Below are 27,347 nucleotides of genomic sequence, written 5' to 3' on the forward strand. Positions count from 1 at the left end.
TATGAATGGCCTCAAAACGTAAATTAGACTGTAGCGGGAGCGATAATTCGGTTCGACCGCCACCAAAGGGAAGATCTTCCGTCAGACTTGGTGTTATGCCTGGGGAACCGCGGCACCGACGATGTTAAGTTGGGGGTTGTATTTATATCCAATCCATGAAATCTGACTGAGCGCGTCAATTTCTTCGCGATGATTGACAGTCGTTGTGTAATTGGTTATTTGTGACGTGTGGCGCAGAGATTTACACACACAGACCCACAATACATTAAAATACGCACTCAAATTTATAATTCAGACACCCAGTAAGTACTCCATCTTCATATTAAGTATCTTCGTCTGAGGCTCCATTCAACAATGAAAATAAGTTTATCAAACCACAGTGTTGTTTTTAAATCTGTGTAGCAAACACAGAAAATGATAATTATGATTTTGTTATCGATATTGTGATCCCAGATCCCATCTACTGACCAAAGAGAATATAACCACTACTTATGCCACTGTCAGAAGTGTCAGTTGTTTCGTAGAATGTTGAGTGAGTTGAGGTTGTACTTGTAAACTTTCTTTTTAGGTATCTCTTTGAAGTTTGATCGCTCACGCCATTCACACGTCATGTACTGTTGAATAGAAGAAAAGACAAATATTTTAGGCTGACAAAAATGCAATGCCTTCTTTATTTTATAATTTTTAATAATTACTAAGGTGATATTTATTTATTGTTTTGTAGTTGAGCACTTATTTATTTATTTTTAAACATTGTTTCTCGTGTGCCGTGTTGGATAATCGCTCTACTCTTGAAATTTAAAATAGTGTTACGAATATATCTATTCTAACTGGATTTAAAGTGAAGTGGCACCATGGACGAAAGTAACATAACTCCAAACACGTCGAATCAGCAGTTGGTGTTGAATGGTGATAATGAGTCTGCTACTGCTCTGCTTGAGAAGCAGTCTAGAAGAAGAGATAATTTGAGGGATGTTACATTCCTTGAATACATGACTGTGGGAATTCTGTGTTTCGTTAATCTTATCAATTATATGGACAGATTTACACTAGCAGGTGAGTGTTTAAATGTATACTAAAATATATTTTTCACCTATTAAATTTTTTTAGGTTTCTTATTTAAAAGGCAAAAAAGGGACCCTATTAGTTAGCCTTCGCTGTCTGTCTGTTTGTCTTTTATTATCAAACCATGACAGTTTAAACTTTTTACATCACAAGGGGTCTTTATAGAGTAAACATTTTATTATTAAATAATTTTTTTTTTTTTTTTTATTGGACTGTCAGTCTTTTCAAGACTGTTAGCTCTGTCTATCCCACAAGGGATATAGACGTGACCATATGTATGCATGTATGTATGTTGTTTTAAATTGTATTCTGTTATGTGTCTATCTCAGTGTCTGGGGTCCACCTTTTCTGTTGTTGTTCTGTAATGATTGTAAATAAATATAAATCAATATTAATAATAGTAACAGGGGGACACTTTAAGTTATTACAATGGAGGATCTTATACAATAAATACAAGTTTTTTATAGGTAATGGTATTGAACTCTTTGTGCACGAGTTTGTCTCACACTTGGCCGGTTGTCATTTGAGCTGAGAGAGAATATTTCATTAAAATCTCTGCTAAACAAGAAAATACTGTTATCATTTGAGAAATTTAATGTTCATGAAATCTCCTTTAGCAACAAATTTCTTTTGAAAAAATATTATTATCAATGTAGACAGATTGTGTATTTTTTGTATGTGTAATCTATTCACTGATTATCTCCATCAGGAATTGATAATGCAGAATTGTTGGCTGCATTTGTATCAGAATTATTTGATTATGGTATGTGTTGCCTGCCAAGAGTTTAATGGGATTGTTTAATCTTGTGCTGCAGCTCATCTTGTATCCAAGAGTGTATAATTACACCTGCGATATGTTAGACCCAAACTACAAACTTGTGTCACCATCATCCTGGTGTTTGTTCTTTACATGTTCTCCGGGGAGAACTAGGCATCCAACCAACAATTGATTATTGGAACATTTGGTCAAGAACACATGATGTGGCTGCTATCTGTCTGATCTATTATGGTTATTCATTGTTGCCATGTAGCAATGGCATTCGAAGTAATTATTTTTTACCATTAATTAGGCACATAGTTGAATATCTGTCCTTGGTGCAAGTAGCTTGCCTATGTGAGACTATATGGTCGCGGCTTTGCTCACGTGAACGAGAATACCCTCTCATCTCCGCTTGGTGCCCCTAGACCGCATAAGGAATTAACCAAATCTTTTGAAAATGTGTTGTGAAATATAGAAAAGTAGAAGCAAAATATTGCAGCCAAATGCGGCTATTCATGAACATTGTCTTCTTCTCAATGATAATGAGGCAGAAGATAAGAAATACCTTGACAATGTTTGTAAATAGGCCCATTACATTTCCAATGTATATCCTGTTTTTTGGAAAAAATAATTCATGAAACAGAATGGGACCCATGTGCTATGGTAAACACTGACTTGCACTGTTTAATTTAGCTCCTCTTGAAGTTACATCACTTACTGTGTTTGATTAGGATTAAATACAGCCAACAATTTCAACCTTATCTACTATGTCAATAGTGGCATGCTGAAGCTCAGCCAGTTTTGAGATAATCAAGACACCAGAATGAGACAGTCACCCTAAAGTCCATTAACAGTGAATCATCTTCCATTGTGTAGCTCAGGTCTGTTATGCAGTCAGCTTCGAATTTTTAAGGTGTTAAAAAACTCACATTGGCAAGAGATTCTATCGATGTCTTATCAATTGGCGAATTTATTTGGCATATCTATTTGAAGAAATATAAAAGTTCCTAAATAATTATTTCGGCGATTGTAATATTATCATTTTAGACTTCAACAATTGCTAATGTATTGCTCTGAAAAACATTATTTTTTTATAGTACTAGTATCAGAAGAATCTTTTGATAGAGAAACTAAGGAGAATGTCCAAAATATAATATCGTGATTTAATCTTAATCATTTATGTGGGACCATCTTCACATCACACTGGAGCTTAAGTTGGCGGTTTCACTGGAATTATGAGAGATTACTTAGACATGATTGAAATATTTATCTTCTTTATCTCCTTGTGGACCATAAAAATTACAATATAATGTAAGACCGTTACGAAATTGTTAGGAGCTAGGATCATCGTGCGTAATCTACCATGATGTCACTACATTAATCCCACCTATGGTGTTAACGATATTAGTCCCGACGAGATGAAAATGATTGTGAGATTGAAATTCATAGCTTTAGTACCTACCTTTGTATTCTCTGTCGGCGATCGTTAAATGTGGTTTGAGATGAGATGGAAAGGTGGCGTGGGCTCATTGAGTATTGCCTTTTTATAGCCAGACACCAATTATTGAAAATTTAGTGTTGATCGGATTGTGTAATTGAATTACCATAAAATCCCTTCGATAAGTCGAATGCTCGTAAAATGTATGTAAAACGGACTTGGCCACGTTTTTATTAACGCATTGAGGTTGATTTGTTAGCTATCAAAGTGAATCACGGATAGATTATAGTTTTGGTTCAGTCACATAGCCAATTGTTTATAGGTAGGTACAGTTTATTAAAATTTTATAAGTAAGTACCTACTTGCTTTTATAAAAACTGGACATAGTAAAGTTCATTTATTTATTGATTCATAATATCATTGCATTACATACATTCTTCAATATAATAAAAACTCATATGCACCTTGTCAGGCGAGAGTTGGTGCTATTGCTACACTATTGTGTCCAAAGGAATTATTTTTGGTATGAATGAATACACAGTATTAATGAATGCTGAACACCCAAGAAGGGTCGATGTCACGTAATCAGAGAACTAATCTCCAATGTCTACTCACGTGCGTGGGCCCGCTATGATTCTAAAGTTATTCTCCATTGAATACAATGTCCTTTTTAGATTTGAGAAAGTAATAAAGTACAGGCGGCGCAGCAGTAGGTTTAAAATATGTTTATAGTTATAAATATGCCTCTATTTGAGTTTATAGAAGGTCCACAATCAACACTATGAAAGAAATATTTCAATGTCTTTCTGTAGATGCAATCAATTTTTATAAATACCCATTTTCCAGATATGTATAAAAGATGATCTCAATGATGATTTCCTGTTGCATTCGGGATGTTTACATTGTAGTAAGTTGGGTAGGAGCGTTGATTTCCCCAGAGGGTGAAGAACAAGTTGCCACCGTAATAAAAAGGGCCGCGATTGTCTTAATCTTCATTAGAATCTTTTGGTATACAGAATGTCAATTTAAAAGTTCAGCTGCGGTTGTACTATCCTACTACTATTATAAAGGCGAAAGTTTGTATGGATGTATGGATGTTTGTTACTCTTTCACGCAAAAACTACTGAACCGATTACCATGAAATTTGGTATATAGGTAGCTGAAGACCCAGAATAACACATAGGCTACTTTTTATCCCAGAGTTCCCGCGGGATTGATAGGGTTTCCATGCGGACGAAGTCGCGGGCGGCCTCTAGTTATAATATATCAGAGGATATTTTATATAGCATGCTTAAGAGACAGTTTGGTAGACGTGCTCTTTTTGACTGAAATCAGTTTTAAACATTCGGAAAATATAAGTATGCATCTTTATGATCCTTAATTGGAATCCGATATTTGCTATTGGCATCCAGGTATTCCCCGATATTTTCACGTAAAAGATAAAAAGGAAGGAACTTAAAAGGAAGTCTTAAGTGACTTTTTTTTTATCCAATAGCCATATTTTGTAAAAAGGCTTCATAATTTATTAAAACATCAAAGTTTTAAAATATAATCTGTCGTAGGTATTCATTGTTTCTACATTTTTGTACGATCTAGACTATAATTTGAATGATCTCTGTTGCAATGTTCATTCTATTGTCTTGTCTGATGAAATATTACACATTTGAACCGTACACAAGAACAAAAACACTTATAGAGGTTAAGATGCTAACGGAAGCTTTCATTTTGTTCTACACAAAAAAACATAGTACCCAGGCGTACATAGGCGCTGATATAGTTTCTTAAAATGATATAGTTAGATGGCGCTGATATAGTTTCCTAAAACGCGGTTTTTAAAATGTTAGGACCTAGGACCTTGATAAATCGATTCCTTGAGCCGAAAAGCCCCTAATCTGTAACTTTCATGAAAATCGTTGGAGCCGTTTCCGAGATCCTGATTATATATATACAAGAATTGCTCGTTTAAATATATTAGATTAGATAGATATATTTTTATTGTGGAGTAAGGAAAGAGTGCGAAGTATGAAAGGTAAATTGCTTAAGCGACTCAACTTACTAGTCTTCATTAAATTTCCCATCGCAGTCGTAAAGTCAATAAACTTACCTTTTTTTAATTTTACATAATATTCTAACCATACGGCATCACAATATTTCTATTGTGTACTTTACCCTTTAAAGAAACAAAAAAACGCTTTGTCATGCTGGGGCAGGATTGTGTGGTATTTTTATTTTAACCAGTGTTTGAGGCTACACAGTGTTGTGACGGCAAAGGCAAGGATAGAAAGAATAAAATTTTATTCGTTTTATTCGTTCTTTGCATTTATTTTATTTGGATTGGAAGATTTGGAAAGACGTAAAATATACTGGACACATAGGAATTAAACTAACAAATTAAGTAAATCTGTACTAGTGATTTCTTAGTTTGTTGAATAATACTCGTAGTAGCACAAACGTTAAGGTCTTACTGCTAAGTCTCCATTTTATTTGTAACATTATTTTAATCTATTACAACATTATTTATGTTAATTTCATCTAACTACCTAAGACAATATGTAGATGTAGTTCAAAGTTCAATCATTGAGTTCTATTGTCAGCCTTCGCCTCACAATATAAAGAGTTATCTAGGAACTTTAATGACCCTTGCTCCTTATTGTTTTAACAATTATGCAGTTTTATTTAACAAAATCTTATTGAACTAGGACGAATGCTGATGTGAATGATGAATTCAAGTTTTCTATTTAATATACATTTGAATGCCACTATTATTACTCTAGGTCCCCTGATCACATTACACAGTTACAGATTATGGATCCCACCGCGAACGAAAGTGTGTGCACATCGTTTTCGTTTATGAATAAAAAATGTGTTAGCTGTGTAGCACATCTCATACAACTGTACACCGCGCCCTGTGTGGGGTTAAATATGCGCCAAGGGAAGGGTGTCACGTTGAACAATATTAATACTGTCCCCTTAAAACTGTGTACACATATTGCTTTTTTACCCTTTTGTACTACGTTCAGCCTGTCACTTTTTATTTCCCTTGTCACAGTAATAATAATCATTTTTACGATTATATTCGTCAAATTTTATTTATACCCTTTTTTAAAGTTTGTATTCTACCCTTGTCTTGTCACAGAAATGTCTCATTATATTGAAATATCTCATAATATTTCACAAAATATAGATCCACTTTTCCCTTTGCCTAAATTTCCGTTAGTTTAACCCTAATTAAGCGGACGCCCCCATATTACGATATATCATACCGAGGATCAAATGGGATTACTGATGAATGTACAAGCTCAGATGCTCCGCTGCACTCGCGTTAAGAGAGGATTAGGAGTTTAACATACCATGATAAGTAATGTTGTCATGCTTTACGATATAAGAAATTGATTTCCCAGGCCCATTACTTGTGTGGTTATCTAAACGCTAAATGACAAACCAAGCACACACGCTATCCTCCATCAAATTATTGAACCAGTCTCAAGTGGAAAAATAAAAATGTTGATTTTGTTCGGTTGGGTGGTCTTTTAACTGCTACTACTCTGTTTACGGAGCTAGTATTACATCATCTTACACTTTAACTCATTAAACATTGTAACATTGAAGGACGATTACCTTAAATTTTTAGTAATGTGTAATTCTGTGCTGTTAGTGGAATTTGCTTTTTAATTTAGGTTATGCCAGCGAAACAAATGAATAAGAATCTGAAATTAAACAGCCGTTAAACTTGTTCAGGGTGGGTTCAACTGACCTGCAGTTGTAATAGTGGTGCCTTTGATACGATTGGAGTGATTCAGTGCAGCTGCGCGCATTAAGGTACGGCTTATCGGTGTATCGTTGCAACTTGCACCGGTACGAGGCTCGAGTGCCTATTGAGACTGCACTTGAGCCCAATTAGTTCCGCTGAAACCATGGCATAAGGGTCAACCATAAATGTATGGAAACTTTAAAGACAGTTTCTTTATTTAATCCGATAAAACTTTAAAACTATTTTTTGTCGGATTAGCACGTGTTTCTTGTGAAGTTAATCACGATGTGAAAAGTAATCGAAAGATATGACTTGATTGCATCACGTTTCTATACTATGTATAAAAATATATACCGTTGTCAAAGTAAACGTTAACTGTAGATAAATGAATATCGCATGGTAGTGATAATAAAATATACACCTTTGTATCAATTTGAGTGGTAATAAACTTTTCGTAAATTCGTAATGGTTTCTCTACTGCGGCTGTGGCTTCAAAGAGAGGGGTCGATGCACCGTCTATTAGCCGTGAATTACCTGAATTTAAGTAATGACAAATCAAGTAGCGTCTATCTAAATACTCTAACGAAAATACTGTTACACAATTTGCATGCCATATCACTATATTTAGGAAAGTGTTTATATATTTTATACAGGCACATATTGCTAGAAATAGAAAAGATACATCCACAACTGTGTGTAGTGTCCTCTGTTTTTTTAACAGCAGTAGTTAAATACTGTTATTAATTCCATGGTAGGGGGCAATTTTTACGTTAATGACGAAACTAGTTAATGAGGAGATTTCAAGAGATGTATAATTTACTATATTTGCTTGATTATCTAGTATTTATGTAGTATTCATGTCATGTCAAAGTGGTTCAGTTTGGTATACATAAGCGTCGCCAAAAACATTAAAGTTTGTATTTGGCGACGGTCGGTCTGCGCCAATTGTGACTCATTCTACGATCCATAATTGTTAGTCAAGATGCGAGAAACTATCTCAAACATGGTTAGTAAATAAGTACCCATCTTAGGTATATCATCATGATAAGTTTTATTGCGGAAATATCTGTTTAAACTTATCGCTGAACGACATTCGTATCTAACGAATGTTTTTGTTTTCATCCCCTACCAAAATGCATTTTACCGGAGTCACCGGATAAGATGGCGCCAAAACATGATAAGCAACTTGTAGACGCCAGCTTGTGGTTCAAAATGAGTAGGTAACACAGTTTATAAATTAAGAGCTTCGTCTTTTCAAAAGAAGTTCTGAGTGCACTACACTAAAAAAATATTTGGAAACCAAAAAAGTCATCTATTTTATAATTACTAAATATCCGGAAGATGATTTAAAGAGGGTTATAAAAATAACATGTTAAGATACTTCTTTAGAACTATTAATAAGTCCTCAATTATTACCCATGTGCGTTCATATTGTCGTTGCTTTTTAAGTTTGACACAAGTACCTACTGTACAGATTAAGAATATTTCTTTACGCACTTTTTAATTACATAAGAAGTTAATATTTTACGTGTTTTTTCGTAAATAATAAACTTTGAAATCTACATTGGAGGCAAGCTATCAGCGTGTTAATTCAATATAATTAAAACGTGTATGTTTATTATTCATGATGTGCTTTATTTAGTATTAACAATGAATATAAGTTTACAGTGCATAATAAAATTTGCTCAGTGTGAATTCTGAAAAGGTTGAGTTTGCTTCGAGCTGCGAATTTTCTAAGAACTTATTTTTGCATCGGATTACACAATAACGACGTTATGTCTAGTTTATATATTTTCAAGTTTATAAGTGTTTCGGCATAATTTTTACTTTTTATATTTTTCATTTGTGATAAGTTCTTAATTTTATAACGATTTCTGGAATAGCTTATAATTTGTACAAATTACAAAACGTTGTTGAAATAATGGGAATTTATATTAACAAATATGAAAAATGTCTTTCCAGCATCATCAATTTGACAAGTTACACGTTCTTTTTGATGAAGAGGTAGAAAAGGAATTGCTTTTACTTTTATTATATGTGGATTCATTTTAAAAATTCATGCAAATTCAATGAGTTGCACAAGCTTGTGTGCAAAATTTTTGTGACAGATTTATCTGTCCACATTTCTCTTGTTAACTGTTAACTTATACTCTCATTAGTTAGAAGTGATTATTTAAAATTAGAAGAAAGCTGTAATGACTCTGCGTATAGTTTTCGTGTTTCGTTATCTTTTGTCTGTTACTCACTTTGCAAATTTTACCTTGCTTTCTGTAAAGATGGACAATGACTGGTGATAAGTGTTACTATTTCAGTGCCCTGGTTACATTTTCCATTGCAATGTTTTATACCATTGCATGGCCATGAAAATATTTATCAATCAAATTGTTCGGTGATAAATGAAAAGAAGTTGTTCTATTCGAATGAACGCTCTACTTACCTAAAAGATTAAGATGTTATGTAACAATTAACCTGACATACTTGTGTCATTCTGTAAATTACTGTCTTGGTCTTGGCAAGTGGTCCGGTTCTAGATTCTCGTCAACAGGAGTTATAAATAACAATACCGATCACATTATCGGAAATGAGTACGGCAGCTTCAGATAAACATACGTTGACACCTTGGCAACTGTTGTCAGGCTTATTATTATCATGTTGCAAGTTATAAATCAAACTATTGACCTTACAATCTCTGTTACTCTGAAGCGGAGATGTAATGGAAAGAAACACGCAGCTGCCGTACATCGACTTTTTTGTAACTATTCCGTTCCAAAGATCATTTGCTCGTATACAACTTTTAAACCGAGTCGAGTCGGTCGTAGTCTTTAGACCTTATAGGAACTTTATTTGAATGAGATATTATTACCTTGAGTAGTTCAGTTTCTTATTTCAACTTTTGATCTTTCTTATTTGTTAGTAAGTGGTAATAAATGTCGTTTGTTGCTTATTGCTTTATCTACCTTAAGTGGAAGCTATGTACTATAAACTTCAACTGCAATAATGGGTTTTTGCTAAAGTTTTATGTTTTGTATTAAATATTAATCTTCACAGTTTTCTCATTTACTCATTCTGTGATGCGAGGCAAGCAAGATCATTGATCGAATGTCTTCTAATGACTTGTAGAAAATTCAACAGATTCCAAGCCCACTTTCTATATTGTACAATACATATGGCAGTTTTATAATGTGCTATGAGCATAAATGTGTGTACATTGCATATTTGCATGCTACATACAATCTATTGATTGTACTGCAATTTTGTAGAAAAAAAAGAGAGGTAACTTAAATCTACTTTATAAACAATGTTGTGCATTTTTCTATGTCAGATTATGTACTATTAAAAATTTGTTAAGTATAATAAAGTATTTACAAACAAACAGATATGTGTGTATGTATATTTAAGGGGTTCATTTACCAGGGCTCTATATTGAACCCCTAGGGTGATCCGTCATTTGCAGAAAATTGAGTCCCTCTTTCCGGAAATGAATCGGCGTGCACAAACCTATTCCCATTTTCCAGTAATGATTACGTTACTGTTGTGGAAAATCTCATTACTAGCTGTGATTGACACTTCGTTACCTACCCTCCCCTGTTTAACCACATCATATTTCATTCTGTTTTGGAAATTTTGGGTACTTACAGGATGGAGTCAGGAAAAACATTTTCAAATAATTTATGTTGTACAAGCAAACTTTGTACCTACCTAAATATCTTGTTCGGTTTAAAATCACAGGTGTTGAACGAATCTAAAATTCAAAACAACGTGACTCTTATTTATCTCTAAGATAACCATCTTATGAATCAAGATAAAATTTGAAGAAAAACTATCGTTATCTACACAAAATACCGCATTGGTACCTTCACCGTCATGTCATCAGACTGTTCTGTTTCGCGCCACAAGCCTCGCGCGTTGATTGGACCAGCCGGATGGCGTGATTAGTACGATGAAATCGGCAAACGACGTTCGTGGAAGCTCGTAGGCTATGCTCGTGTGAAGTCGGGTCTCCACGCTACAGTCGCTGGTGCTGCCCCCTTGATAATTGAGCCGGTGACGTAGCATTAGCGTCTCGTGCCGGGCGTCTGGTCTGATGACAATGAAGCACGCATGAGCGACCCACGTCACGAGGTGGGGCGATGTGATAACCATGAAGGTTCCACCTGAGGGAATAACATCGACCGGTACGATAAAAATATCCAAGTTGCGAATCTAAAAGCGGAAAGAAATTCCTTTAAAATATTTTTAATGATTTTTGGCCGGACATATCTGCCGTACAGATGAAGGAAGAAACAGACAAACACCAGTCCGAGGTGGTTGGACGACAAAATAGACACGGTGACTGGAAGTGTCGAATCAAATTGAAATAGTCCCGGAAGATAAATGTTCAAAAGTGGACATTATTATGTAACTTATAAATTCTTAAATCGATGAATTAAATCCATAATCAGATTAGTATCTCATAACAAAATTACTAACTACTATGTTTATGTTTTCACCTGATTAGTCAATTGTTCGTTATTTTTTTGGATTTATATAAACGAATTTAATGTGTACTTAGATATCATACTCTTTTGATCATATCGGTTTTACTTTCACCGCTTGCTTAGTAAACTTTCCTATGGAAAGGTGTTTATCAAGACTATGTTTTACTGATGCGATTGTAACTACGAAATTGTAAATAAAACCGAACCCAAGTAAATATGTGTATACATATGTGAAATGGAACTTTAGAATAACATAACATATAGATAGATAGTTCACCTTTCTCAAATTGACCTTCCCATAGTCGACCGTGAAGATCATGAGAGATTTAGACGTACGTCATACATCACGCCACTTTGGATGACGTAAACACGAATTTATAATTCCAGATTATTCATTCTACTTTTGCACCAACTTTAAACATATTTTCATTGATTTTTACACGTTATCTAAGTACATTATCTACCGGATATTTATTTTTATCTAATGTCATATTTAGACGAAGCATGTTCTATAAGATTGGATAGGGTTAATTTTGGGACATAATCGAAAAGCACAGCACACGCTTCAACGACTATATTTACTAATTTCTTTTGCTGTGTTTTATGTCGTGGTTTTATTACGCAATAATTTTGTAGTATCATAAAATGATCTAATATCGGATTTAATATTATATTCGGAAAAAATCCAAAAAACAAAACTTGTCTTCATCATAAATCATAATCTTAATCCCTCTTCTGTTTCAATTAAAAAAGGTAAACCAAAAAGCTTAAAACGTAGACCATGAATACCAAGCTGGGGAGTCAACAAATAACCGTGGAGCAAACAATGGGGGCCGAGCAATAAAAGGTATGATTTATTAAAGTGTCAAACAAACTTTATGGGGAATGCGTTTATAGATTATTATATTACTTTTAGATAAAGAGAAAAGGTTCCCTGTGACAATTTTGAAATCATGGATAAAATATTATTTTACTTATAAAGAATCATCTAAGTATACTTTGGTATAAGCTTCGAAGATTTTTGGTTCTAAGTTGATTCCTTTTTACTACCTATGCCTTTCTATGTATGAATTTTCAAGTTATTTAGTGTTATCAGGCGTTTTCAAGTATTCGCAAACCATCCACACCCATGTTAAGCACATCAAGGTTTATTTGTAGCCCCATTCCAACTTTTTACACATGATATGTTTTACAGTTCGTGTATATTGTAGGTACTTAGTAGAATGTAGAACCAAATGCACTGATAATAACTTAAATATAATTACCTTCATCTGATTATACGTAGTAATCGGATTCTGTCCTCATCATCATCTATTAAGTAAGTACCTATAGCAGTAAATAATAATCGCACTTGTTGTATTTTAACGCTACTTACATATATTTATAAAAAACATGTTGAATAATTACAAATGATTTTTAAGAACTAAGTATTATTTAGAGTCGTATAATGGGTATAATGCACTGTGGATAGTGGTCTTAGTTAATTTTACATTCTGTCACGTATTTACGGCTGGTCTGTAAAAATTTACTTGTATTAATGATATGATCAAGTCTTGAACGTGTCACACTCGCTCCGGGTAATAGGATTTACTTATATGAATAAAATGTGTATTTTTTTTTAAATATTATTGCCTGCCGGCCTTCCTCGTGGCCGATCCCTTACATAGACACATATTATTAAATCATCCACATCTTATCCACGCGGTGCCATGAATAGGGCAAATAGAAATGCCTGTATTCGGATGAACACGACCAGAAGACCAAACTTAGTCACAAATGTAAGACGTAGAAATCTTCCGATTTCGATTTTGTTATATTAACCAAAGTTCTTATTGTTCAAACAAGCAGACATAATCAGATGTCTTGTCGAATTTGCGGCCACGACGTCGGCCAATCAACTCCCCAATTCCCAAGGTCATTTTTTCGTGTAACAAAAAAAGACTGCATGAACATTTAGCGAACATTGGTGCTCAATACTCACGCTATCTTGAGTCCCAGTTCGAAATACATCTAAAGATTTTTTACAATATAACTTATACGTTAGTAGGTAAGTACTATTAATAATTGTATGCTTTGTTGCTATTGAGTAATAATAGGTACCTAAATATTTTCAGCTCTAGCACAACTTCTACATACTTCTTCCTCTTGGCTTTAATCTCGGTTGCATCCTCACCACTTTGAAGAGGAGCCCCGGGTAAGCCCTTGACCGTAGATTAGTGAGTCAGATTTTTACACGAAGTGATTCTCGTCCGACCTCCGCAGTCTTCGGGGAACCTGACCCGCAACCCGTGGTTGCACACCCAGTTGCCTGAATGTGCAGGTTTCCTCACGATGTTTTCCATCACCGTCAATGTATCGGTTAGTATTCAAAGTAATGAACATAACTTTGAAAATAGTCATTGGTACATGGTCGCGGTGGGAACCTATGGGATGCCTATTTGCGCAACGCGCGTTTTAACCGGGTAGCTTACCGATTCGACCATCTACTCTCACTTCTATAAACTTCTAGTTGGAGGAAAACTTTTGTATAAATATATTTCGATGCCTGCTTTTTTAGTATTCTAAAATTTCAGCAAGTTTTAGCTCGAATTAAGTAAGATAGCCTTATTATACATAAACATGCATTCATAATATTAAATTTGCGGTACCTACTTTTAATGGTGTAGGCGGTTTCACAGTTATATGTGACGTCAATCAAGCAAAACGTAGATAAATATGTACTAGCAACTTAAATTATTAAATGTTAAACTAGTATTTTTTTCTCTTGACTTATGAAGTAAAAAATATCTTAACAGTTCTTTTTAGTTACCGAGAAATAACAACTTCCGTCGTGCTTGGTTATAAAAGGAAAATCTAAATTTAACGCTTAACTAAACGTGTAACGTAGACGTAACGACGTAGATTTGATAGCTTTTTCTAAGAATGACACTTTGCTTAAGCTAAGATAGACTGCAGCTGTGGCTTGTGTGCAGGCTTCATATAGTTGTCTTTAAAAAGTTTAAACAATAACGCTCGCTTCTAATATTATTTTCAATGACGTCCAGGTTTGATGTACTACTCTGTCAAGAAAGTAGCAGGAAAAGATCAATAATACACAAACTGTTTGTTATTCATCCAAATTTATTTTATCACCTTCAAAATATGCTCCTTTAGAAACGATACACTTACGCCAACGAATAATCCAATCATCAAAACATTTTTTAAACGCTGTTTCCGGAATTGAGGTCAGTTCTCGTCGCGAATTCTCTTTTATGTCTTCTACCGATTGAAAACGGGTGCCACGAAGTGGTAATTTGAGTTTAGGAAAAAGAAAAAAGTCGGCTGGAGCCATATCTGGTGAATATGGTGGTTGCTCGATGGTATTTGTTGAGTGTTTGGTTAAAAATTCGTTCACAATGATGGCCTTGTGCGAAGGTGCATTATCATGGTGCAAAATCCAAGAATTTTCTTTCCACAAATCTGGCCTTTTTCGTCGGATTTGCTCTCTTAAACGCCGCATAACACTCAAATAATATTCCTTATTTACCGTTTGACCTTCCGGCAAGAATTCCGAGTGCACAACACCGCGATAGTCAAAGAAAACAGTCAACATGACTTTGACTTTTGAACGACTTTGGCGTGGTTTTTTCGGTTTCGGTTCAGTTGGAAGGCGCCACTCCGAAGCTTGTTGACTAGTTTGCATGTCAAACTCGTAAACCCACGTCTCGTCACCAGTAACAATGCGTTTCATGAATGTTGGGTCGGAATTGACTCGTTCTAGCATGTCCTCAGCGACTCTCATGCGATTGAGTTTTTGAAAAAAATTCAGGTCTTTTGGGACTAGCCGAGCGGCAACATGTTTCATACCCAAATTATTAGTTAAAATGGTACGGATCGACTCGTGAGATACAGAAAGTTCGGTGGCTATCTCTCTCAAAGTTGAATGAGGATTTTCAGTCACTATTTCCTTCACTTTTGCGATGTTAACTTCAGTTGCAGACGTTGATGGCCTACCAGAGCGAGGCAAATCTTCCATCACATCTCGACCGCTTTTGAACGCTTTGTACCACTCATAAGCACGAGTGTTTGATAAAGTCAATTCACCGTAAGCCTTCTGTAACATTTTCAGTGACTCCGAACACGATATTCCATTGGCAATGCAAAATTTAAGACAATCTCTTTGTTCGATGTTTTTATCCATTATGAAATTAGCAATACACACTAGATATGATATAACTAAAAATAGCACTGTATTTAATGTAAACAACAGATGCAACTCAAACTCCGCGCCAAAATGGAAAACAGTTGTGCCAATCTAACAACGACAAAAAAAAACAAAAATTTGAATTTGGAACCATAAATAAATAATCCATTCCCGATACTTTTCTGACTGAATGTATTGGTAAATTTACAACGGTTCAAATCATCAAACTAAAGTGTACTTCACACGGAATTTGCATAAATCTTTTCTTATCAAATCACGTCTGAACTGATATGGTAGTTTGACCTATGAACAGGAGGCAATTCACGAACGTTATGTTAAATAAACGTTATGTCTTATCTTCCCTCTTCTGTTACTCTGCGGTTGATTTAAAATAAAGGGTGAGAGGGAAGTTAAGACATATTCCTTGTCAACTTTGGTAAATAAGTTGTTCAACCGACTATTCATCTCTTAAACATTCTTCGGCAGAATGGATCCCTGCTTTCATGTCGCGAAATCATTAATTGATGTAAAAGTCCTGTCACCCGGTAACAAAAAATTGTATCACCGCAGTGTTAATCGGTCAAATGGACGTCGGTGATACCACTTTCAGACTCTTACCAAATTATCTATTTGTGCATGTCTTCTGAGACGTAACGGAAACTTCGTAAGATATCTGTATCTTACGAAGTTTCCGTTACATTTAAGACAAAACAGCATCAAACAAAATTCTGGCGCTTTATTTCATCGTAATTCTATCCCAAACCAAAATATGATAGCTTGTTTCTCTATGTGGTCAGAATATGACAGTTTCATCATTTCAGGATTATTTCTCGCTAATTTATCCCTTCATTTCTTTGCAGGAGTGCTAGGAGACGTTAAAAATGAATTTGCAATCGGCGACGACATGGCAGGCCTCCTGCAGACAGTTTTCGTGGTGGCGTACATGGTGTTCGCACCGATCTTCGGATACCTCGGAGACAGGCATTCCAGACGCGCCATCATGGCATTCGGTGTAGCGCTCTGGAGCATCACAACATTCCTTGGATCATTCATTAAGGTACGTATTACCGGAATCGAAATTTTAGCCTTTGGTACCCTTTTTTCAAAGCGTGGGAAGACACCCGCCTGCCCACCCAGCCAGCAACGAAAGGCTGGACGGTTTAAACGGACTCGAAATTACTAAGAGCACACGATGTTGCCAAGGGATACCTACATAAAGTAGGGTTAGTTATATTCGAATATCATGTGAATTCATGTTTATGTCGATAGGTATGATATTGTTTTACCATTTACCAATAATGTATACGTTAACAATTTCCACTTTGAATAGAGTTCGTAGAAAGGTGCTCAGCCAATGTTTTAATAATAAATATATGCTTTGGTTCCCCTTGGACTTTCCAGTTCAAACATTAATGAGTAATTATTAGGTAACAGAGTTGTGGTAGGACCGTTCTAGATTTACTTTAATGTGCGTTGTCATATTCCAACCTGAGTATTCTGAAATATCTACTTGGTTACTTTTAGCTCTCGCCACAAAAATCCCACTGGGCTTTAAATGTTTCACGTGTCTGTCTGTGGTATCGTAACCCCCGAACAGATGAACCGATTTTGATTTTGTTTTTTTTTGTTTGTTAAGTGACTTGGTTGAGAGTATTCTTAATGCTCTTATAGTTGATGGCATTGTGTCCACGATGCCGCCGCCGCTTAACATAGGTATTTTGTCAGGAATCTCTAGTGTCCGACCGAAGGTCTATTTTTGGCCGAAGCCGAAGCCGAAGCCGATTAATCGGCTATCGCCACAACCTTCGGCCGAAGCCGAAGCCGAAGCCGAAGGTTTATATTCTCTCAGCACTATTGACTGTCTCATATACAAGTTGATGATATATCATAGAGGTGGTTGGTTTAGAGATAAACTAGCTGTTGCCCGCGACTTCGTCCGCGTAAATTTCGAGTTGAATTTTAATCATACAGTCAGATACAGACAGACAAAAAATGTAAAAAAAAAATTCTCTATCCGTTTCAGTCAAAATATTAAATGTACAGAAAAAATATTTTTACCGTTTTATTATTATATGTAGTATTTTGATTTTCAGTTTTTTTACATAAAATACTCAAACAATACAAAAAAAATATATTTTTAATAATAAGAAATATCTTGTAATTGTTGGGATTCGAACTTGGACCGCCAACTTCACAGTCTCACGGGCTAACCACTGGACCATCGAAGCCGTTGCGTTGGTGTCGAAATTAAAGTAGACTACATACATATGGTCACGTCTTTATCCCTTGCGGGGTAGACAGAGCCAACAGACTTGAAAAGACTGAATGGCCACGTTCAGCTATTTGACTTAATGATAGAATTGAGATTCAAAAAGCGATAGGTTGCTCGCCCATCGCCTTAAAAAGAATCCCAAGTTTGTAAGCCCATCCCTTAGTCGCGTTTCACTTATATTTATATGTTATAAGTATAATGCCGTCGTATAATATGTCGTCGTATAAATGACTTTGAATTTTTAATTTCGTAACTTATTTGCAGGCATACTGATGCCTTGAGTTCATTCAAATGTCGATAACTTTTTTTTTGTGAACCGATTTTGATGAAACAAACTTTAAATGTTATTCTGAGTTAAAACAAAGCAATTGGTGAAAGTTTGAAGTAAATCGGTTTAGTACTTTCGGAGATAATCGTGATCATACATACAGACAGACAGACAAGAAATTAAAAAAAAATATTTTTGCTTTCTATTATTCATTCTAAGTGTCCCTCTATCCATTTCAGTCGAAAATACTAAATGTACAGACAAAATATTTTTACTGCTTTATTATATGTATAGATAAAAGTTTGTGATTTACCTACTGGTAAAAAATTATGATTTGATTTCTTACAAAAACACTCGTTTAAATACACGTACGGACTTGTTTTGATGCATGCAATCAGCAATGTGATATTTTGACAGTGACTCCCCGCGCCTCATGACTTTCGTAACAGTTCGTTCAATCTCGACGGTCGCTCGGACCTTCGGCGAAACCTTCGGCTTCGGCCGGATTTTGGGCCGAAGCCGAATGTTTCGCCGAAGGTGGATTTTTTGGCCGAAGGTGGCCGAAGCCGAAGCCGAAGCCGAAGCTTCGGTCGGACACTAGGAATCTCAATATGGGTATCAAATAAACGGCGTGAGCACCATGAGCATATGAGTATATACCATGATAGACATTATATTATGTATATAGTGGAATTATAGATATACATCATGACAAATTTGGGGCGTTTTATTTATTTTTTTTATTTTTGTAGCATTTCGCATGGTTCGCGGTGTTCCGCGGGCTAGTGGGTGTCGGCGAGGCGTCCTATTCGACCATCGCCCCCACCATCATCAGCGACTTGTTCGTGGGGAACGTGCGCACCAAGATGTTGGCGCTTTTTTACTTCGCCATACCCGTTGGAAGGTGAACAATAGTCTATCCGTAATCCATACTGATAAATACTACGAATGTTGGTCTGACACGCTTTTATATTTAGACCGATTTTGATGAACTTTTGTAAAAATACAATCAAAATATGCGAGGTTTTGGCTTTTTTTTCTGGAAATTCCTACAGGAACGAGAAAATGTAAATTGCAGTTTTACACGGTTGAAAAGATAGTGTAAACTAATAAGGTCCTCAAAAACTGTCTGTAACATACCTAAATATCTTATTACACTTCTTTACTGGTGGGGTACCAACATTTCCAGTTTGGAGCACTGAATGGAAAATATCCTACTAATATTATAAATGCGAAAGTTTGTGAGTATGGATGTTTGTTACTCTTTCACGCAAATACTACTGAACCGATTACGATGAAATTTGGTATGTAGGTAGCTGAAGACCCAGAATAATATATAGGCTACTTTTTACCCCGGAGTTCCCGCGGGATTGATAGGGTTTCCATGCGGACGAAGTCGCGGGCGACTTCTAGTTTTTCTATAAAAATCAAATTTAATTTATTAATATTAAGTCCACCTGTTGTACATTTTATATGCATAAAGTTTAAATAAATAAAATTTACTCTACGCTAAACATAAAAGCAGTTGCTGAACCTACACATATTTCGAATGAGAACTTCATTAGGGCTTTTTAAGATAAATGAAAATATAATTTACGTGCGTGGTGGTGTACTCGTATACATATATTTGCGAAACATATGGAATAATATATGACGGTTCATGTCATGACGCACTTTCTGTTATTGTTAACTAATACTACAACAAGTAATATAATAATATTATAGGTATTTTTACATGTTTCTTAATTATCATACTATCCTTCTGTTAGATAAAATACACTTTTGTTTACTTTACAGGCTTTCTACAGGTGTATAGGTACTATAATTTTTTCTGGTTTATATGATACATATAACTCTGGGGGTTTTCAAATATAACTGGGGTTCGGTTTTCTTTTTGGAAACCAAATACGCAATAACTACAGCAGGGTGTTTTTATCCTATTCATACGCACAATATTCATTTTTACTGGGCTTCAAAAACAATAAATAAAATTTGAACTAACAACAATTCCAAGATTCAATATTTGTATTAGCTACCTACTTAGACATGACGATTCTCTCCTTTTTTATTCCACATTCCTGACACGATGCTTCCCACCGGGTTCCCATGCCGGTATAGTGTAAATTAACCACAAATGAATCTCAAGTGGTCAGATCAAATAAATTGTATAAAGTGCGAAGCCAGTGTTGACTGCGCCTACGGGTGACAAAAAAAGAAAAGCAATGAATACTAGAAAGGCAAACTGTCAACCCGTTTTATTTGGACATATAGTCATATGAATCGAAAGATAATTGCAACTGCTCAATATGGAAAAAATAGTTGACCTATTAGATCAACTATGTAGTGAAAATTTTGGTAGAACCTGATGTTTTGTATGAAGGAAGGTTTAATTAACAGAAGCTATTCAGTAAGTTTTAACAGAATTAGGATAAATTTAGTCAAACATTCCGATGGTATTTCTTGAATACAATGAGAGTTATGAATGTGGATGAAGCGAAAGAAGTATGTAGGAATCGTGGGCAAACGGAAAGATGTACGTCTTAACCTACCTTTCCTGAAAAGAGGCGTGATTTAATGTAGGTATGTCTGCCCTTAAAAGGAGGTGATGGTAACTTGAGTTCTTTTTCTTTCCAGTGGAATGGGTTACATAGTTGGGTCGCTTGCTGGTGCGGCGGCCGGCAATTGGCGCTGGGGTCTCCGGGTGACCCCGTTCCTGGGGTCAGTGGCCGTGGCTCTCATATTGTGGGTAATGGAGGACCCTGAGCGCGGGCAGGCTGAGGAGAGCCAGATCAAGCCCACTTCGTACGGAGATGACTTGCGATCTTTAGTTAGAAAGTGAGTGTTTTATTTTATTTTATACTGGACAAATCACGCAGGTAAAGCTAGCTAGAGTAAGTTTGAGAATGTGATATGGTAAAAGTCATAATCTGGCCGGAGATTGAACCCGAGATTAAATACTTAATGCCAAATTTGTGATTTTTGTGTCTTAATTTGTTATTCTTTCACGCCAAATCTACAATGAAAACGCCTAATAACGAACCCACAATGCACAGTTATTTATGACGCAGAAACTCAATGTAGTAGATGTAAATTTTAAATCAATGTAGGTACAAATATTTATTCACAATGGCAATCTTTTGAATATTCTAACCATTAGATAATTTACTACTAGACCGTAAATAATACATTGAAACTGTGTAGAGCCGGGATATATACTAATGGACGCGATGTGCCCCAATTTGAACGGCTTCGTTAACTCGGCTCATGCCACATTCTTCCGAAATATTGATTAGAAGCTTACTTTTCACTTTCACAAGAAATTTGTAAATGTTTGATGAGTGTTTCACTTTTCTCATTGTATGACCGCGTGTGGTATGTCAAAACATTCGGAAGGACATTGACATTCGAGTACATCACTTTTGATACTCTCGCTCATTTTCAAGTGTAACTGGGATCTTTTCCGATATTGATTGCGATCGGCTTTCCGAATCTTTAATGAATGTTTCCTGAGATACCAACGAACTCGATTCATTTCCATGTCTATGGCAGTATATTAAATTTCTTTTTTTTTTAATTTCCAGTCGTTCGTTCATGATGTCTACCCTGGCGTTTACGTGCGTGGCGTTCGTGACCGGCGCGCTGGCGTGGTGGGGCCCGCAGTACATCTTCCTCGGCCTGACGCTGCAGCCCGACGTCGATATCACTATCGAGAGGTGAGTGTGACACAAACACACCCATTAACATTATAAATGTGAAAGTCTGTCTGTTGCGCGCTCACGGCCAAACCACTAGACCGATTTTCATGACTTGATGAATATAATTTTTTCTGAATATTCCCGTAGGAACGGGGAAAGAGGTAATTTTATTTCAACGCGGTCGGACTTGCGGGATAAAGCTAGTACTGTAATATTCAAATGCATTTGAAAGTAGTCGTTTAATGCGTCGTTGAAAATGCTTTTGGATATCCCTGACGTAGGACATGCGTAGGACAATTATTTCCTAAATAAGAAGTAAATACGCCTGCTTAAATAAGTCAGTTTTAAGATCAAAGTGAAACCAAAGTTGTCAAAACATTTAGTCAAATTTTTTTATGAATATGTAACAATGTTGTAATTTTTTATTTCAAACATAAGTTGGCACAATATAAATCTGTTCTTTGAAAACAACTTGGGCACTTAAAACAAAGTTCAGCTATCACTTGTTTTTATTTAGTCCTGCATTTATTTTAGTGAATTTTTACTCATACACATACACAGAAACGGAAAATACGGAAATGACGCATTTTTTAAATTGGGGTAATATAACCATGAGTAACGTACTCATATGTTGATGTACTAATATTTGATGCAGGTCATGAATGACACTGATAGCATAACAATGAGACGAATCATCTAACGGCGTGATGTGTAATGATACACATAACATGTGATAATAAATCGTAATTAGCAATACGCCTACGTACTATGTAGTATTTCTTGTGATTGTGTGAATTTATGTGCAATAAATATATTACAAACAAACAAACGCCGGTACTGAGCATTAATTAGTTTTACTTTGGTCTTTGCGCTGCGGCGTCTTAACTTTTTCTCTAAACCAGATCGATGCCCATTTTTTCTTGTATCTTTATCACTATAGGTAATATTGATTTTATTACCATGTTTTCATAACACTATGTAAATATTACTTACCATTATACTGAATTTGTCATTAATTTGTAAAATGTGTTTGTAATATAACATGTAATAATTTAAAATACCGTTGATGATCAAGCGAGCATAACATTTCTTAAATATATATTTTAGATGATGAACCTGAAAATTTTGCACACATTTTTTAAGAGTGAAAATCATGACATTGATGTAAAAAAAAATTTTTATTAAGTGTGAAATATTAACGGGTGACAACCACGCCGTCTGTAATATTTTGTTTACTTACATAAGACTGTTTTATTCAAATGCCAAAATTTGATTTGAATCTGCCTGTAGAAAATATTTTACCTTTATCATAAGTTTGGTTTGATTGAGAACAACAAAACAAAATATTCCCGCGGCGTGGGCTCTAGCCTGCCATATTGGTCTCGGTCAGCGCTAAGAGTATAGCATGTGGGTTGTAGCGTGTCGTACAAGTTCGGGCTGGTGGGTATGTTCGCGGGCGCGCTGGGCGTGCCGCTGGGCGCGGCGCTGGCGCAGCGCCTGCGGCCGCGCTGGCAGGACTCCGACCCGCTGGTGTGCGGGTTCGCGCTGCTGGCCTCGTCGCCCCTCGTCTACCTCGGCCTCATCACCGTGGACGCGCACGTCGCGCTCACCTACGTTCTCATATTCCTCGGGATGGTCACCCTCAACCTCACCTGGTCGATCGTCGCCGACATTGTTCTGGTGAGAGCATTTCTGACACGATGGGATTATGCTTGCATGTACGAGGGTCAATCAGTTAAATTTTTAAGGTTATTATGGTTATTATTGCACGAGCATGATCCGGACGCGTTCCGATGCAAGCATAAACTCTGAACAGAAATCGATCACCGGCTCGAATACAGCGATACTCCAGTGAGACAACGACAAAATAAATGTGTTAATGCACGATCATGTGTTTAGGAAATCATAATTATTGTGACATCCCATTGTGGTGCTACTTACTTATTTATATAGAATGCCGCTTTTTATAATCAATATGTTACAGTTTTTTTTAATTACAATATTATATCAAAAATGTTGTAACCTATCATATAAACACAGCATGATAACGATCATCAACGCGCATAACAATATCTACTGGGGAAAACAGGTGCTTGACCACAGCGAGCGCTGCTTCGCGACGTCATTTGAACTTTTTATGAATAATTACTATACGAAAAACTTGCCTTGATTTTGAGACCAAGCTCACCTTTAAAAAAAAACATCAGCGCGCGTTCGCTGGGTGAAGCGCTCATCTTGCTCCAATCACCCCATCTCGTAATAACGAGCACCGTTCCCGTGCCGTCCTGCCGGCCCGTTGCTAAGACCTGATGTTGCACGAAGGTTGTCGCTAATGTTCGGCGTGGTGACGATGGTGGCGGGGCTGCTGGGCGTGCCGCTGGGCGCGTGGCTGGGCACGGCGCTCGTCAAGCGGTTCCCGCGCGCGCACCCCGTCATCTGCGGCGCCGGCCTGCTCGTCTCGGCTCCAGCGCTCACGCTCGCCTTGCTCCTTTGCGAAGGCTACTTCTATCTACCGTTCGTCCTAGTCTTCATTGGCCAACTCTCTCTGAATCTCAACTGGGCAATAGTGGCCGATATGTCGATGGTAAGGAATCCCTTCCCCGGCGTTCCCGGTGCGAGCTCGACTCTCATTCGTCTTGTCGAATATGAGGATCGACCGCGGCCGAGAACGAAGAAGATGGAAGTTTTTTTCTATTATAATTGGCTGTTGGAGTGGTTAGTTTTAGTAGGTTTGGTGCATGTGCATGAATTAAATACTAGTATTTATTATTATTATTTATTTGCTAATATAACTGCTTGTAGAGAAAACCAGATTTGAATTCAGTCACTCATTAGCCAGACATTGGATCACTATTGCCTAGTTCAGACTAGGAAACTTGTAAAAACACATTGTCGTTATCTCATTGGATTTGATATCGCGATATATTCAAGTGGGTGAACTGATTTCATTTCTTTAATAGTAGCGACATCTTTTAGAATACTAAGGAATCACAAAGAATGATATCCTTCCGCATGCGGTAGTAGTTCATACATATTTTCGTAGATGGCAATAGTGCGCAATAAAACCGCGCGAAATTCAAATGCAACTTATTTCTGTAAGTTTACAAGACTGTTTACTTGCTTTATTATTTCTTTAAATAAAGTAGACAGTAGCTAGAAAGATTAATTATAAAAAATAATACATACTCAAAAGTAGATTTAACAAGATGTATTTATTAAAATTAGCTTATTTCATTATAAATAATATATTTTCTGTCTTAAGCTTTTACATTCTTAATATCTAGATGCAGGTAAAATATTTTTGACATGGCTGTCTACGGATTGATGCTGCATTAATGTGATTATTAAATGTGAATTATTAAAATTAAACACAATTTTATATTATTTTTCAGTATGTTGTGATACCGCCTCGGCGATCTACTGCGGAAGCATTCCAGATTTTAATATCGCACATGTTCGGTGACGCTGGTAGCCCATATTTGGTTGGGGTGGTAAGTTTATCCTCTTTATTTCTTTTAGATTATTTATTTAAATTATCGTAATGCAGCCAATCTCCTATAAAAATAGTATGTAGGGTATCTTCTACAATAGTAGTACACGGGCTAGACTAGACAGTAGTACGGGCTGCGGAGCCACCACTGTCGTTCTAGTACCTACAAAGTAATTATGGTCTTTACAAAATATTAATGTAAATACATATTTTTTATTCATATTACAGATATCCGAAAGCCTTAAGAGATCGTTGTCGACAAATCCTTCGGAGCAGCCGTCCCAATTCGTGCAGTTCCGCTCCCTGCAGTACGCACTGTTCGTTACGTGCTTCGTTGAGGTCATCGGCGGTGTATTCTTCCTCCTCACAGCTATGTACATCGTCAAAGACAAACAGAAAGTGGATAGAGCTATTGCCGGTAAGTAAGAAAATGTTTTGATGTTGCTTTTGGTTTCTTGTGTTATGCTTTAGTTAATAATGCTTTAAGACTGCTACGAATGTTGTGTCTTTGTTTAGATATTTACTATTATTATATTTGTTTGTAAGTTTTTTTTTTTTCTGAATGTTATAACGTCTAATAGTTTAACCTACAAGTAGCTTTTAGACTGTTAGTAGTACTTATTTGTGTCTTTTATTTTAAATGTTTTTTCTTCTTTATTTAGTCATATATTTAACACACAAGTAGTTATTGTTCAATCTAACAGTTGTCTGAAGTTGTTTTTGTGAAAATACTTTTCACATTGTTTCAGTTTCATCAAAAATTATGTAAAGTAGGTGAGTTGCACGTTAAAATAAGGCTTACTGTGCACGCCTGTTGCTAGGTTCCACAAATATTGATGTCGTCTAACTAACAATAAAGGGGAAAATATATAACACATGTAATAAGTGGCATTGCATAGCCAGTTAAGTGACTTTTTATTCTTTTTTCAGAGGCCGACGGACAAAGCAGAGAACCAACGCACAGAGCAGCCCATGAAGCGCCTGCAAGTGAAGATTAACTCTCCACGTGGTCTACGAGAGGACCGCATCTACCTTCACAAAGAGAGTCCACAGTCAAATCAAATTACGTTTTTAGATACGCTCTTTGAATATTCTCTAAATGCCATTTTGTCACGGTAAAATATTCGTCAAGAAAGATACCTGTGTCTGCATATTTAATGTTACATCTTAAATAGAGCTGCTGCGCTTATGCATTTTGAAGTAATTTAATGTAATTTGATTGTGACGCAAAGTAGAAAGACTGATACTTAATGCATAGCTAGGGTACGAAAGGAGAACGGGTTATGAGAGCGAATCATTGCATAGCTTAAACTATTGTATGTTTGGATTAGGAATTAGACATCACAGTACATATTGGTACGAATTTCAAATTATCATGTGCCTAAATAATTGATAGCTGAAAAAGTATTAACTTTCATTAAAATTCTAGGCATTGAGTAGTCTTCGATTTGGTGAATATTTTGTTTAACTTTTATATTATTTCAATTATGATAATAGCAGAAAATTAAAGATATTTGATGGAAATTAAATAAGTACCGAATGATATTCAAGCAGTTTAACAAATACGCGTATTGTTGCAAATAAAAAGTTCCTATAAATTATTTTAAAGCAAACAACTAATTTTATGCTTAAACATTAATAAAAAATAAATGTTTATCCTCATATGTTTGGCAACTTAGTATGTTAGTAATTAAAATTCGACTGTTTAGTTCACTAAGATACTTGTTTAATGTTTTATTTCGATTTGGTATTGATTAAAATTTCGATTATATAATTACTACTAATACCACATAAGTTAAACTGTATTGAATATGCAAGACTGAACTGATTCAATGATTAAATAAATAGCTCCCTAATAGAATAATTGTTTTTGTAAATACCATGTATAGATTATATGAAGGAATTGAAAGGAAAATATAATTTATTTTTAACAATTGAATTTTTATT

At 35.8% G+C, this 27,347-nt stretch overlaps 1 protein-coding gene across 4 annotated transcripts; it reads left to right on the forward strand.

The window, feature by feature from the left end:
• Window positions 1–512: 512 nt before the first annotated feature.
• LOC106132095 (protein spinster) lies at window positions 513–27,334 on the forward strand. 4 transcript variants are annotated; one of them, XM_013331413.2, is made up of 10 exons: window positions 513–1,056; window positions 16,536–16,732; window positions 18,968–19,119; window positions 20,850–21,050; window positions 21,797–21,928; window positions 24,233–24,494; window positions 25,303–25,401; window positions 25,629–25,818; window positions 26,150–26,174; window positions 26,331–27,334. In XM_013331413.2, exons 1-9 carry the CDS (start codon window positions 855–857, stop codon window positions 26,167–26,169), a joined length of 1,455 nt encoding a protein of 484 aa, XP_013186867.1. In that variant the 5' UTR covers window positions 513–854; the 3' UTR covers window positions 26,170–26,174; window positions 26,331–27,334. The 4 variants fall into 4 exon arrangements, with proteins under 4 accessions (XP_013186867.1, XP_013186866.1, XP_013186865.1 ...); XM_013331412.2 differs by lacking the exons at window positions 24,233–24,494; window positions 26,150–26,174 and adding an exon at window positions 23,329–23,590 and having other exon boundaries at window positions 515–1,056; XM_013331411.2 differs by lacking the exon at window positions 26,150–26,174 and having other exon boundaries at window positions 515–1,056.
• Window positions 27,335–27,347: the final 13 nt, after the last annotated feature.

The sequence above is a fragment of the Amyelois transitella genome, chromosome 13 (genome assembly GCF_032362555.1).
Source record: "Amyelois transitella isolate CPQ chromosome 13, ilAmyTran1.1, whole genome shotgun sequence".
Classification (NCBI taxonomy): Eukaryota; Metazoa; Arthropoda; class Insecta; order Lepidoptera; family Pyralidae; genus Amyelois; species Amyelois transitella.

What these genes read in the sequence shown, in the direction of transcription:
- LOC106132095 (XM_013331412.2), top strand. Translation starts at nt 855, where the DNA reads ATGGACGAAAGTAACATAACTCCAAACACGTCGAATCAGCAGTTGGTG. An exon ending in TTCGCCATACCCGTTGGAAG is followed by an intron (nt 19,120 to 20,849) that starts GTGAACAATAGT and finishes TTTTCTTTCCAG; the next exon opens with TGGAATGGGTTACATAGTTG. An exon ending in AGTGGATAGAGCTATTGCCG is followed by an intron (nt 25,819 to 26,330) that starts GTAAGTAAGAAA and finishes TTCTTTTTTCAG; the next exon opens with AGGCCGACGGACAAAGCAGA.